The sequence below is a fragment of the Excalfactoria chinensis genome, chromosome 3 (assembly GCF_039878825.1).
Source record: "Excalfactoria chinensis isolate bCotChi1 chromosome 3, bCotChi1.hap2, whole genome shotgun sequence".
Lineage (NCBI taxonomy): Eukaryota > Metazoa > Chordata > Aves > Galliformes > Phasianidae > Excalfactoria > Excalfactoria chinensis.
This window is the reverse complement of record NC_092827.1, coordinates 76,527,819-76,539,948: the sequence shown is the minus strand read 5'-3', so window position 1 is coordinate 76,539,948 and position 12,130 is coordinate 76,527,819. Positions and strand designations below refer to the sequence as shown.

The 12,130-nt window shown below is 52.3% G+C and overlaps 1 protein-coding gene across 3 annotated transcripts in view; it reads right to left on the bottom strand.

Moving 5' to 3' along the window:
* Positions 1-171: 171 nt before the first annotated feature.
* The window catches only part of TMEM63B (transmembrane protein 63B), a 37,713-nt gene continuing 25,754 nt past the window's right edge, over positions 172-12,130 (bottom strand). For 2 of the 3 annotated variants that reach the window (XM_072331468.1, XM_072331470.1), the window contains 20 exons: positions 11,785-11,875; positions 10,993-11,030; positions 10,138-10,280; positions 9,842-9,893; positions 9,445-9,553; positions 8,826-8,896; positions 8,214-8,294; positions 7,907-8,030; positions 7,497-7,630; positions 7,208-7,345; positions 6,808-6,961; positions 6,376-6,482; positions 5,454-5,540; positions 4,265-4,330; positions 3,975-4,137; positions 3,721-3,826; positions 3,454-3,621; positions 3,222-3,337; positions 2,821-2,901; positions 172-2,289 (listed from right to left, as the gene is read on the bottom strand). In XM_072331468.1, the coding sequence (XP_072187569.1) occupies positions 2,125-2,289; positions 2,821-2,901; positions 3,222-3,337; positions 3,454-3,621; positions 3,721-3,826; positions 3,975-4,137; positions 4,265-4,330; positions 5,454-5,540; positions 6,376-6,482; positions 6,808-6,961; positions 7,208-7,345; positions 7,497-7,630; positions 7,907-8,030; positions 8,214-8,294; positions 8,826-8,896; positions 9,445-9,553; positions 9,842-9,893; positions 10,138-10,280; positions 10,993-11,030; positions 11,785-11,875 (2,194 nt within the window). In that variant the 3' untranslated portion in view covers positions 172-2,124. The remainder of the gene's footprint in view (positions 2,290-2,820; positions 2,902-3,221; positions 3,338-3,453; positions 3,622-3,720; positions 3,827-3,974; positions 4,138-4,264; positions 4,331-5,453; positions 5,541-6,375; positions 6,483-6,807; positions 6,962-7,207; positions 7,346-7,496; positions 7,631-7,906; positions 8,031-8,213; positions 8,295-8,825; positions 8,897-9,444; positions 9,554-9,841; positions 9,894-10,137; positions 10,281-10,992; positions 11,031-11,784; positions 11,876-12,130) is intronic. The other variant, XM_072331469.1, reaches the window with a different exon arrangement.

Here is a 12,130-nt window from a genome sequence, read left to right as displayed (position 1 = left end):
CCCCCACATTCCCCTCCTGCTCTGCTCCCAAACCATCCTTCCCCTGTTTTAAAGGAGGCAGCCCCCCACCCTGGTTACAGTACACACACTCCCTCCCCCCCCCCCCCCCACTGCCACACAAAGACAGACTACAAGAACAACAGCTTTTTCTTTTTCCTTTTTGTTTTGTTTCCCCCTTCTTTTGTACACAAATATATACAGGGTATTATACACATCTCTACACAGACAGTGCCAAACCCAACCCAGCCCTCTGCGAGCGGCATCCCAACAGCAGGGCCGGAGCACCCAGCCAGCCTCCAGCCTGCATCCTGGGGTAGGGACATGGACACAGACCACCAACCCACCTGGTTGAGGCTGTTCCTGCAGGAGACTGGTTACAAGTACTGTGCCTCTCCCCACTTGTGTGTGCTCTATATTTACCCCTCCAGGACCCACAATTCTTCACCTTTGCCCCCCATTTCCTCTGGGCTTGGGGTCCTATAGAGAGGTGCGGAGGAAAGGCAGCTCCATCCTTCACGCAGCAGCCCTGAAGAGTGGGATCCACTCCTCTAAAGGAGAGCAAGAGGGAGAAAAGCCAGCGCCAGTGATCACCTTTCTCCACAGCAGAATGCTTCAGTTGTTCAGGTCCATAAAGTGCTTTGAGCTCCAGGGCCTGTGTTGGTGATTGGAAAGGTAAATGACTGTCCCTTCCTCCTGGTCTGAAGGAGCCCAGGAGGGTGGCTGGGTCCAGCTCCAGAAACCAGAGCACACCCACTACGGGCAGAAGGAAGGGAGCAGTATCAGCAATGAGCACCAAAGAGGATGGTGGCGGGGGGTTGAGGGAAATAAATATAGCTCAGTAGCAGGGAGATTCATTATTTTTCCTTTACATTTTACACAAGGGGAGGGGGAAAGCAATTAAGGGCCACTGATGCTAACCAGAAACCTCCTCACAAGAACCTCCAAGCAGGGAAGTGCTAGGAGCTCCAGTCTGCCTCTCCTGCCTGCACTCAACTTCAGACAGTCCAGGCCCCTCATCCCAATCCTTCCTGCCCCCCACCCAGGACATGGCTATCACTAGGGAGGGGCCAAAGTCAGAAGCAAGGAAGGAAGAGCCCTGGGCAGGTGAAGCAGCCCAACGCTGCACAGTGCTGAGGACGCTATGGTTCAGACCCCTTTCTACCCCCTCCATAGCACCCAGCGGCTCCCCAGTACAGCCCCCCTGTGCCTAGCCTTGCTCTGCAGACACAGGACAGCAGAGAAGGCTGCAGTACCACACAGAGGTCAGGTTGATTTGTGTTTGAAAGAGAAGGAAAATGTGCAAAAAAATGCCACTTAAAACGATGCTGCAACCCCCCACCTGCACACCTGGGGAAGGAGGGGGATGCACTTGTGGGGAGAGGCTGCCCGCGCCTCCTGCCTGTGTGAAAACGCTCTGCACCCCCCACCCAGTGAGGGGCTGCTCTGTGCTGCTCTCCTGGGTTCAACCTGTCTCCCTGGCCCATCACACATGGGGAGAAGAGAGGGACGTCATCCTCACCCCCTAGCGCCTAGGATGTCACACCCAGGGGATGCCAGAAGAGGCTGAGTGAGGACATGGGAGAAGGGAAGGCAGCACTACTTGGGCACGTGGCACAAAGCCACCCCATCTTCCAATACACTGATTAAAGCTTTTTGTTCGTCATCTTCCTGTAAATCTAATAAATTAGTGTTTGCGTTCCTTGCCAGGAGGACAGGGGATAGAGGGAGCAGTTGAGGAAACACTAGAGGTGCCCCTTGGCCTGAGACCCCTCCATAAAGCACCCAGCCTCCCTCCACTCCTGAGGTGCTGGCAGGGTCACGATCTGCTTCCTCCTCAGCTCCTAGGGGTTTACAGTCTGGGTACACATAACAAAGGTAGTGAGTGAGGAGCAAGCCCGCAGAGGGGCCAGGCAGCGCAGCAGTGGAGGCAGGGAAATGGAGAGCTGGCAGCAGGGCCCCTGCCCTCGCTGAAGGTAGTGGCCCTGGGGGTGGGTGAGGGTAGCAGCTGACCCCCTCAGCTCTGCGCTCCCTTCGCTTTCTCTCTCCCGGTCACAGTGGGCGCAGCCTGCCCCGCTCCTGGGACTCCAGCCCTTTCCCTCCCCTCCTGTCCTCCCTCTGCAGTCCCTACTGGCGGATCTCATTCTCTATCAGGCTGTCCTCACACGACTGGAAATCCGTGTCATTCATGCCATCAGTAGTGATGAGCTCCTCATCCTGTGATCCCTGTTCCTCCGACTCAGTTGCTTCACCCTCTGGGGAGGAGTCCTGTAGCACTTGAGCGATGTACTTCTGAAAGAGCAGGGGTGGGGGGGGAATGGGTGGAAAGAAACACTTATAAGTTTGCTCTGAGCTTCCTGCAGCCTACAGGATTAAGCAGAGCTCAAGGGGTGAAGCACTGTTCAGGGAAAAAGTTGGGTTTGGAACATGCCGGGAGGGTTTCACCCCCAGATTACATGGCGAGAAGGTGGGCAGCGTCAGAGTCTAAAGATTCTGAGTAAGAAGGGAGACCAGCCCAGATGGATTCATTGCCCTAGCCAAGAGAGAGGCAGAAAGTACACGTACAGCATTCAAAGAGAAGGAAATGAGTGCATGTGGGGGAGTTATAGTTCACATATAATGCAATTCATCATCCAATAGAGGTGAACAGCACAAGAGCTCAACACTTGCTTCCTACCCTCGTTGAGAGGCTTTGGGTACTGCCTCAGAAAGGCAAGGAGCAAGGTATTTGGGCAAGAAGGAAAGACTTGCAGGTACTACTTCCTCTTTCTTAAACACAGGCAGGGAGCAGAACAGGGCATGGACATGGAGATGGGGACTCACAGCGGATTTGGGAGCTGGCAGGTTGGTGGCAGGTCTCCCGTTCTGCCTGCTTTCTGTGGCATCCACCTCTGTGTGCTCGATCTGGAGAGGAAAGCAGAAATGCAGAGAATGCCAGGGTGACACAGCTGCAGGAGCTGCATTCCAGTGAGGCTGTTCCCAAATTCTCTGTGGGTACGGGAGCAGCACACACATAGCAATGATGGCATACAGCTCCAGACTGCCTTGGGAACTTTCCCCATGGAGCTGACACTCTGCCAAGGAACAGGCAGAGACACCCTTCCCTCTGCCCTGTCTCTCCATCTCCCACACTGCCCTGAATTCCCCTATAATTCACTGCTTAGCTGTGCTCCCAAGGGAAGGGCTCCCTTCCCCTTGAGCCTCTGCCCAGCATCCCACCTCACCTTGTAGTTGTGAGCACTGAGGTATTTGAAGTGCCCGAAGCAGACGTGACATAGGCAGATCACAATAGTGATCACAAGAACCACAAAAGTGAACATGGAAGTTGGGGCCAAGAACCCTGGGACGAAGAAAAACCAATGTTAGGGTGCCAAAGCCCAACAGGCGGAGGGTGCTGCTAAGAGGAAGCAGACAGGGGAAATGCTCAGCCAAGACACTTCCCAGCCTAGCATTTACCTGCACGCATGGTAGAGAAGAAGAGAAGCCAGAAGAGGCATAGGATGGGGGCCGCCACTACTTGGTTCACAGCACCTGAATGGATCTTCTTGTCCAGTTTGGCAGGCAGGTATGCGTAGTACAGATTGTACCTGTCCACCAGGTGCTTGAGCAGCATATACATGAGCCCTGAGGGAGAGGTATCAGAAAAGGGCATTGACCTCTTTTCCCAGGGCTTCTGGACAAGAGCAAATACTCCCTGTGCAGAGGCAAAGGGTTGTCACTCACCAAAGGGGACAATGATGGGGCAGGTGATGCTGTAGGTCATGACCACAGTGAATACACACATCATCCACGCGTAAGCAGCCCCAAACTGGAACTCATAGGCCTGGTGCTGCAGGGGAGAACAGAGACCTGTCTGTTTTTATGCTGAGCAGGATATAAGATACCTAGCACTTGGCAAGCCCCAGAATGCACAGCCCCCACTGCAGCACCTTCAGCCCCAGGTGCAGGCTACTGTCCTCCCCAGCACCACCACTTACTCGCTTGACGTTCCTCCGTTCAGCGGCTGAGCGGGCCAGGCAAAGGCGAATCATGTACATGAGCAAGCCAGGGATGCGCAGCAGGTCCATGGCATTCCCAATGAAAGCAGAGGCGATGACATAGTTGACAAAGAAGGCCCCATTGTCTGGCAGGAACACACACCTGGGAAGGCGCAACGAGAGCAGATGGCAGGAGATGCTCCCGCAGCATAGAAGGGACCAAGACCTGGGTACCACCTTTGGATGCTCCCCCACCATTAACAAGGGTTTTTCTTCCCTGCTCCACTTACTCAAATCGCACTGCAGCTTCAGCAAGGAATTTTTTGTCAAACAGCCAGCGGAAAAACACATCCAAGCTGTGGTGAAGGGGGTGAGAAGAAAAGAACAGTCAGAAGCAGCTTATCCAGACATAGACATGCAAATATATGGAAACAGCTCTCAAAAGACCCATAGCTTTGACCATAGACCTTATTGTTTCTTCTTGGGATATGTCATGGGCAATTATGTAAATCAGACACTGGGAAAAACAGTACTGCATCCTTAAAGGGATCTAAAGCTTTCCATTCTCATGCATGTTCTCCTCCTTTTGCCCTGATCCTATCACTATTTTCCTCTGCTTGGGCGAAACAACCCTGCAAGGAAGGGGTGATTGACCACAGGGGAAACTACTCAGGTACACTATAAACTCAAGAAGAGAGATAAAAAGTAATCTCGTTTCAATCCAGTTCTACACTGTTTTGACATCTTCTGGCACCTCCAGAGCCATGATTCCAGTAGACTACAGAGCTCCACATGCAGCAGTGGGACAGATTCTGTCCTCAGAAGGAAGAGTGACATGCTTGTTGGTATACAGCTGAAATGTAACCTTCTGAGAGCATTCACCTGCTTAGAGTCACAAAGTTATAAACAACAAGACACTTTAAATCTGGCTGGGAAACCTCACCCAAGTCACACACTAGGATGGCAGGCCATTATTCTGCTGCTGTTAAAAGACTGTCTGTCCCCTATTGGAACTGGCTGATTTAGTCACTGAGAAGCTGTATCCTGAATTTATGGGGCTTAGACTGCCCACCTACAATCTATAAAGAAGCTCCTATCAGAGCTGACCCTCCCATCATCCTGCTTCTATCTCCCAGATTTCCTCTTCTCTCTCTCACACAGTTTCTGTTGTGTTCTTGTTCAGTACAGAGCCTATGCTGATGTCTGGCAGCTGATGTCCCACAGGGCATTTCTATAGCCTCTGCAGGAAGATTTGGGGCTTGCATCCAGCAGGATTAGCATTCCTGCAGCCTACAAATAGGAAGACCACCCAGCAAAGCAGTACAGCCTACTCGCTTCTGGCTGAAGTGAGGGAATTCACTAGCTTTGTTCGGAAATAGGGAGAACAAGGAAGTGCTGCAGGAAAACCACTGGAGGTGCAACTCAACCACCCCCACACTCCAGGTCTCTGCACTTGCTTGCCCTCCCCTCCATGCTTACCTGCTCAAGCCCAGTGAGGGCAGCAGCAAGACCATGAAGATGAGGAATGTGTAACACTTGTGCATGGTGGTCCTGTTCTCTCCAGATCTGGGGGCAGAGAGAAAGCCGTTAACACTGTCATCTAACCAGCACAGGGTGTTGCCATGTGCCAGAGACTGAGAGCGACCTGTGTGTGCCCTGCCTGGCCACAGGAAAAAGGCTATGGCAGGGTGCTGACAGAGGCAGCAATGTTAGAAAGCAAAAGGTAGGTGAAAAGGCAGGTGATTTTTTCTTTTGGGGGGGACAGGGGAGAAGAGAAGAGGAAGGGGGAGGGAGAGAGAATAAGTTACCTTCAGTAATCTGCAGCTGCCAGAAATGCCAGCTGAAAGAGCTTATGTTTTAACACATGGTGGGGCCAGGAAGGTTGGAAAAGGGTAATGCTGCCTAGCAATGCTGCATCCCACCACACAAGTGTGGAGTGGTCTTGTGCATGTACCTCACAAACAGCACATCTGCCAGTGCTCTGCACATCACATCCATTCACTACTGCCAGAAGCCATGGCGGCCAAGACAATTTTCCCTTGGAAAAGTGATGACTTCCACATGAGTACAGGCACGCCACATCTGCACACCCACCTTAGCCAAGACTTCCCTTGCTACTAGCATTTCTCAAAGGCAATGGCCCCAGCTCCTCCCACTTTTCCTCTTCTTGCACAAGTATATCACTCTTTGCTCAGTATAAGCCCATGCTGCACACCACTACCCAGCTAAGGGCTGGCAGAGCTGTCCACAGCAGACCCCAAGGTGACCAAAAGGTGCCACATGACACCACACTCAAGTGAAGACAGCAATCCAAGCAAGAGGAGCTGGTCACAGTTTTGCACTAGTGAGAAGTATCGTGATGCCAGGCAACAAGCCAGGAACAGGCACTGGCTGTTCCTACCTGGTCCAGTGCGCTTCAAAAAAGGCAGAGTAATACACAATGGTGGGCAGCAGAGCGGAGAAGCACCACAGCAGCAGAGTCGGAAAGAACTGAGTGATGATGGGGTTCTGCAACAAGACAGAGAAGAGACTGTGTTACACACAATGCAGCAGCTCTTGTGCTTATCACAGGTGCTGCATTTACTGATGCAGAGTTTCCAATGCCAGTTGGTACAATGCAGCTCAGCCCAGCCACTCTCAGCACCCATAGACTGGAGGAGCTTGAGGGGCACATGACGTGCAACCCTCTCCTGAACAACGTCTCCTTTGCTCTTGGGCTGGCAGGACCTGGGGTATGCTGACATTCTCTTGCTACTCACTCCCTTTCAAGGGCTTTTGTGCCTTGGGATGGCTTCAGTGCTACCCACTGTGCACCCCTCCCTGAAGGCCTTACGTTGAGGTACTCCACAGGCTTGGTGACATTGAACTTGTCCATAGTGGTGATGATGATTGCAGGGGTGGTGAGGAAGAAAAGGAGGATGAAGAGGACCACATTAATCACCAGGCAGCGGATCCACCAAATGAAGCCCCGGATGGAGAGATGTTCCCTGGGAGGATGAAAGAAAAAGGGCATAAAAACCAATCGCAGCAAACATCATATACACACAGTATAGCCATGCCTGGGCCAAGAGAGCCTAGGGAATAAAACTAAGGCTTTCCCCCTCCAAGTTGGATCAGATCCCTAGCTTAGCCAAGCTAGCCTTCAGCAAGACCACCACCCTCAGTTATCACACTGTGAGGGTCCATTCTCTCTTTTTATCTCCACAGACCTGCTGAGCCCCACTTCTGCTCACCAGTAAATGTTTTGTGGGTCAGGTGCATAACTGACAGTCCAGTTGGAAACATGCAGAGATTCACTGCAGGAGGAGGCCCTGGGCTCCCCACGACATGCACAGCCCTGGCATTTGCAAGCGTTGAAGTCTTTGAGGATTCTGGAGAAGAAGAGAAAAAGGGAGATGCTGTGACAGAGGGCCATGGCAGGAACAAGCCGATGTGGATGTCTTGGGGCTGGGATTTCTCATTTAAAGTAGAGTTGTGAGATGCCACCATCCTGGGAAGGGCAGGATCTCTTGCAGTACTCACATGGCTGTGATAGTCTCATTATGAAAGGTGACAAAGGCCATCCCCAGAGGCTTCTCATTCACCTTCTCCTTCTCCCGCTTGTAGTCATCTTTGAGTTTCTCCTCCAGTTTGGTGTAGTACTCAATGGCTTCCACCTGGGCAGAGGGACAGGCATCAGAGCAGAGACCTGGGGACCTCATCCCTTAGAGCTGCCACAGCAGCACAGTGGGGAGACAGCAGGCAGTCAAGACAACCCAGGCTAAGCTGTGGGGCAGCAGCTCTGTGGTTGTGTGCCAGGAGAGCCATGATACGCTCCTGGTCCCAGACTGGGTGGCTGGCAGGACCCAAGTATGCTGCAAGTCAGCGTGGGCAGCACAGGGACCCAGTGCCCACAGTACCCCTCTGCCCAGCGCCTCCAGCTCTCTTCACACCTCCTCACAGCCCCTGATGACACAGCAGCACAGGTGGCCACAGGGCTTGGGATTGATCATGGATGGGGTGTTCTCCTTGCTCTGCAGGTTGGTGAAGTAGATCCGCCCGCGCTCAGCTTTCTTCCTGAAGCAGGAGAGGGGGAGAGAAAGAAAGGTGTCTCAGAAAACCTCCATGGAACCAGACTTGAAGGAGTGGATGAGAAGAACTCGCGCTTCCATCTTCTGTGACTCCCCCCCTTCTATCCACCCCAGGATCCACCCTTCTATTGACACCCCAGCTTTCTATCCCCAGCCATGTGCTGGTTACCTCTCAGCATCGAGAAACATCAGCCGAGCCACATCATAACAAGGACGTGCTTCGAGCACAGTGCAGTTGGCATAGGCCTCTCTGTGGATGGAAAACAGCCGCTTGTCATACATGGCATCAACTCCCTTCTCTATAGTGCTTCTAAACACTACCCTCACTGTTTTTACTCGGGTTCCAATGGAAGACAATAACTTCTTGTTGCTTTGATTTTGTTTAAAAAGAAAAATATACTCTTCTACAAAGAGCACAGCCAACAGAGAAGCAACAGCACAGCATCCCGCTGTCACTGCTGGAGTGCCTCCTGCCTGCATCTCACTTCTATGAGCTTGACAGCTTTTTCATGACGTGCCCTATCCCACCACGTACCATGCTGACCCCCTATGGCTCTGCAAAAGATAGCTCGGCATGTTCCAACACATTGCACATCGAGATAAAAATTCACACAGGAAAATAGCAGCAAAGTGCCCAAAAAAAGAGTGTTCGCTGATTTTAGCCAGCTTCTGCCCCAGGACTTTCAAGGCATTATTGCTGTTCCAGGTAACATCAGCACCACTCCACTAAAAACATTCCTGTTACCGAGCAGCCTTTAATTAGGAAAATAGCGAGACTCACTCAAAATGCTTCTTGATCTTTTCTGGCTCAGCATATTTTGAAATCCCATTGATGAAGAGAGTACGCTTCACCTGAAAGGAAGAAAGTAAAGATAGGTATGGATGGTATGAAAGATCAGACTGAAGGAAAACAAACAAACAAACAAAAACATAGCAAGACTCAAGGCCTGGGTTAGCAAGAGAAGGGCAGCCTGGACACCCTGGGAGCTTTGCTTCCTGTCTCCTATATATGTCTACTAGCTGCTGACACTCCACACATGATGTGCTACAGATTGACAGGGTATGGGCTCATACTGCAACTGCCTGAACAGAGATCATGGTGTTAAGAAATCAGAAAAGCAAAGACAGCTAAGGTACAGCCCCAAATCCACAGAGCAGATGGAGCACCTCTTTAAACATTGGTCCCCCACATGCGTTTGCCCAGTTCAGACCTCTCTCACTTCTCTAGGTGGCATCAAGACCGGCTGCTTCAGAGACCTGCCTTCAGCCAGGCAGAACAAAGGAGACAAACCACAACGTTCCCAAACTGCTATGGGAAGGGGAGTGCTCTCCCACCCTCTCACTCACTTGGTGAGTTCAAACCCCATGTAATCTAGGTAACCCATGACAACCCCACTCACCAAGTCATCCTCTTTGTAGCGCATCTTGGAGGTGTGCCGGCGCATGCTGTACACCGTCAGCAGCAGGTACAGGAAGGCAAAAGATGTGTGCAGCCACAGCAGATTATTCCTGACAAGAGAGAGGAGGTGCTTAAAGCCAGCACAAGGTTGCCATTACAACTCAGATCTCTCAGGGACCCCTTCTCTAAAGGCTCTAGGGCTTTGAGTGGTGTAATTCGCACAGCATACACATGCCCTGCCAACAACCTCCAGGAGCTCAACATGGAAACAGAAAGAGGGGTAGCAGCCTTTTGTGGAGGGCAGAAACACAACTTTCAAGGAGGTTGCAGCAGGTGAGCATCTAGAAGACACATCCTGAGAGTCACAGTAAATCCATCCCACTCCCATCCACACCTACCCAGAATTCAGGTTAGCGATCGTTGTCCTCCCAAAGCTGTACGCATTGTTTTCTGGGGAGAAAGAAGCAGACACAGACACATTCAGTTATACCGATGGGCTGTGGCAGAGCTCCAGCAGGGTGTGGTATAGCAGGAACCTCACCTACAAAGCACCCCAAAACCCAAGCTTCTCAGGACAATCCTCTGGAGACTCCATGCCCAAAGTGGGACAGGAGTCAGCTGTATCTCTGTTACTCCCTGGTAAGCTGAGGCCTGGCACTGAAATCAGCTCCTCTACCTGGCTCCCTGCCCTTACCTAGCAGGTCCCCTGAGAAGTTGACAGGCAACACGATGCCCACGGAGAGCACACCCACAGCCACCAGCAGCCCGATGATGTGCCTCTGGAAGGACAGGTAGTGCACCGCGTCACCTCCACACTTGTCTCGGATCTCGTCATCCCTGCCGGGGAAAGAAAGGAAATCAGGCAATCTTTTCCAGAGCTGGAAGGAATGCAGAAAAGCACAAGGTGATGGCTGCCCATGCAGTTGGTTTGAATGTACACAGCAACCCTGGAACACGCCCAATGGAACCGCAGCCATGTCCTGGGCACTGACTCCAGCATCTGGCCATGAACCAGTTCAGGCAGAAGCCTATATGTGCAAAGCTTGCTGCAGCTCTGCTCCACACACCCTGTCTTCTGCCACCAGGAATGGGCAGCTGGGCACACACACAACTAACAACCACCCCTCCACACTCTGATCCCAGAAATGCTTAAGAGACCATTCCTGAGTGCTATCCAGCTGGCAGCATCTCCCTGCCTCCTTCAGTCCACCCTTCACAGCCAGAAACCTTCCTTACACAACAGTGCCCCTAGCAGGAACCACAGGGAAGGGAGCACTCCCGTAGTGTTTCTGAGATAGGACTGGGGACAGGGGAGATGTGGGTTGAGTCATCTCTGTCACAAACTGTCTGTGTGACCTTAGTTTTGGCTCTGGCACAACTAGTATCATCCTTGCCTTTGCTTTTCCCCCCCATACAGCCTGCTGCAGCCCCTTCTCTGAAGTGCAAAAAAGGATGGTGACTTCACATTGCTGCACTGGGCTGTGTCCCAGTGCCCCACACTGCCCTTCTTCCTCATGCAGTCCCCCTCTGCAGATCCTGGGCCACTTACTTTATTCTGAAGATGGCTGTCAACCAGGAGCAGAAACCCTGTGCAGAAAGAAGACAGGAAGGTCTCATGTCAATGTGTACTCCCATATTCCTGCTCCCTCCTCCAAAGGCTTGGGCGACCAGGCTGGCATCCATGAACCCCAATATATATGACTGAGGACTAAGAACCCAGACCATAAGCAGCTACCAAAATGTGCAAAGCTGCAGAAAGGCCTAGGTGGAAGAGGTGACAATGCTACATAGGGCACAACTCTGCCACATGGCTGTCCCCCACCAGCAGGTAGCTGGGCCTCCTTGGGAAGCTGTGGGCTCCTGCGTAGCATAAGAGCTCTCAACAGCTAAGGGATGCCCAGAAAATTAATCACACAGGCCTTACACAGTGGTACTGCAACCTCCATCCTGAACAGGAGCTCTGCAGGGACTTGAAGAGCAGAGCAGACCAAGCCAGTACTTCTCAAAGTACTTTTCCACTGTAGTGGAGGCATACTTCCCGGGAACCTCACGCCCTACTGAGCGCACCTGCCCCTTTAGAGAGGAATGCAACAGTAGGCTGCTTACAAGACAGAGGCCCACCAAACCAGGTAGATGTACAGCTACTAGTTTAAGAGCACAGTCAGAAGCCAAGCAGTACTGTGTTGCCTTGGGCTCTGTACCATACCCTCAGACTATAAAGTGTAGGACCTGAGGCTCCGGAATGGTCAAGCAGTCCTACTTCTGAAGAGCACTTGGTTCTCACAAGCTGTGGCCTCCCAGCTGCCCACAGGCAAGGAGTTTGCCTCTGTCAGCTACTCACATTGTCCCTCTGGTCAAAGTCCACAGAGCTGGAGACGGAGGTGAGGCGCTCGTAGCGGTCGTGGTTGTCAGAGTGCAGGGCGGAGGCTACGCTAAAATGACAAATGTCGAGGGAGAAAGTTAAAAGGTGAAAGGAGGCAGCTCAGCCAGGAACCAAGAGCACCCAGAAGGTCAGCAGTTAATTCAGTTTGCCCCAGGTGAGACGGAGACGAACAAGCTTCAAAGAGCAGAGGGCAGCAGTAAGCAGAGATCCCTCCTTGGGCAGCACTGCACAGACAGCACCCAGAGCCTGCTCCCAAGCACGGGGCTGAGCTCTGGCAGCCTCCAGGGGCTTATGGATGCTGAAC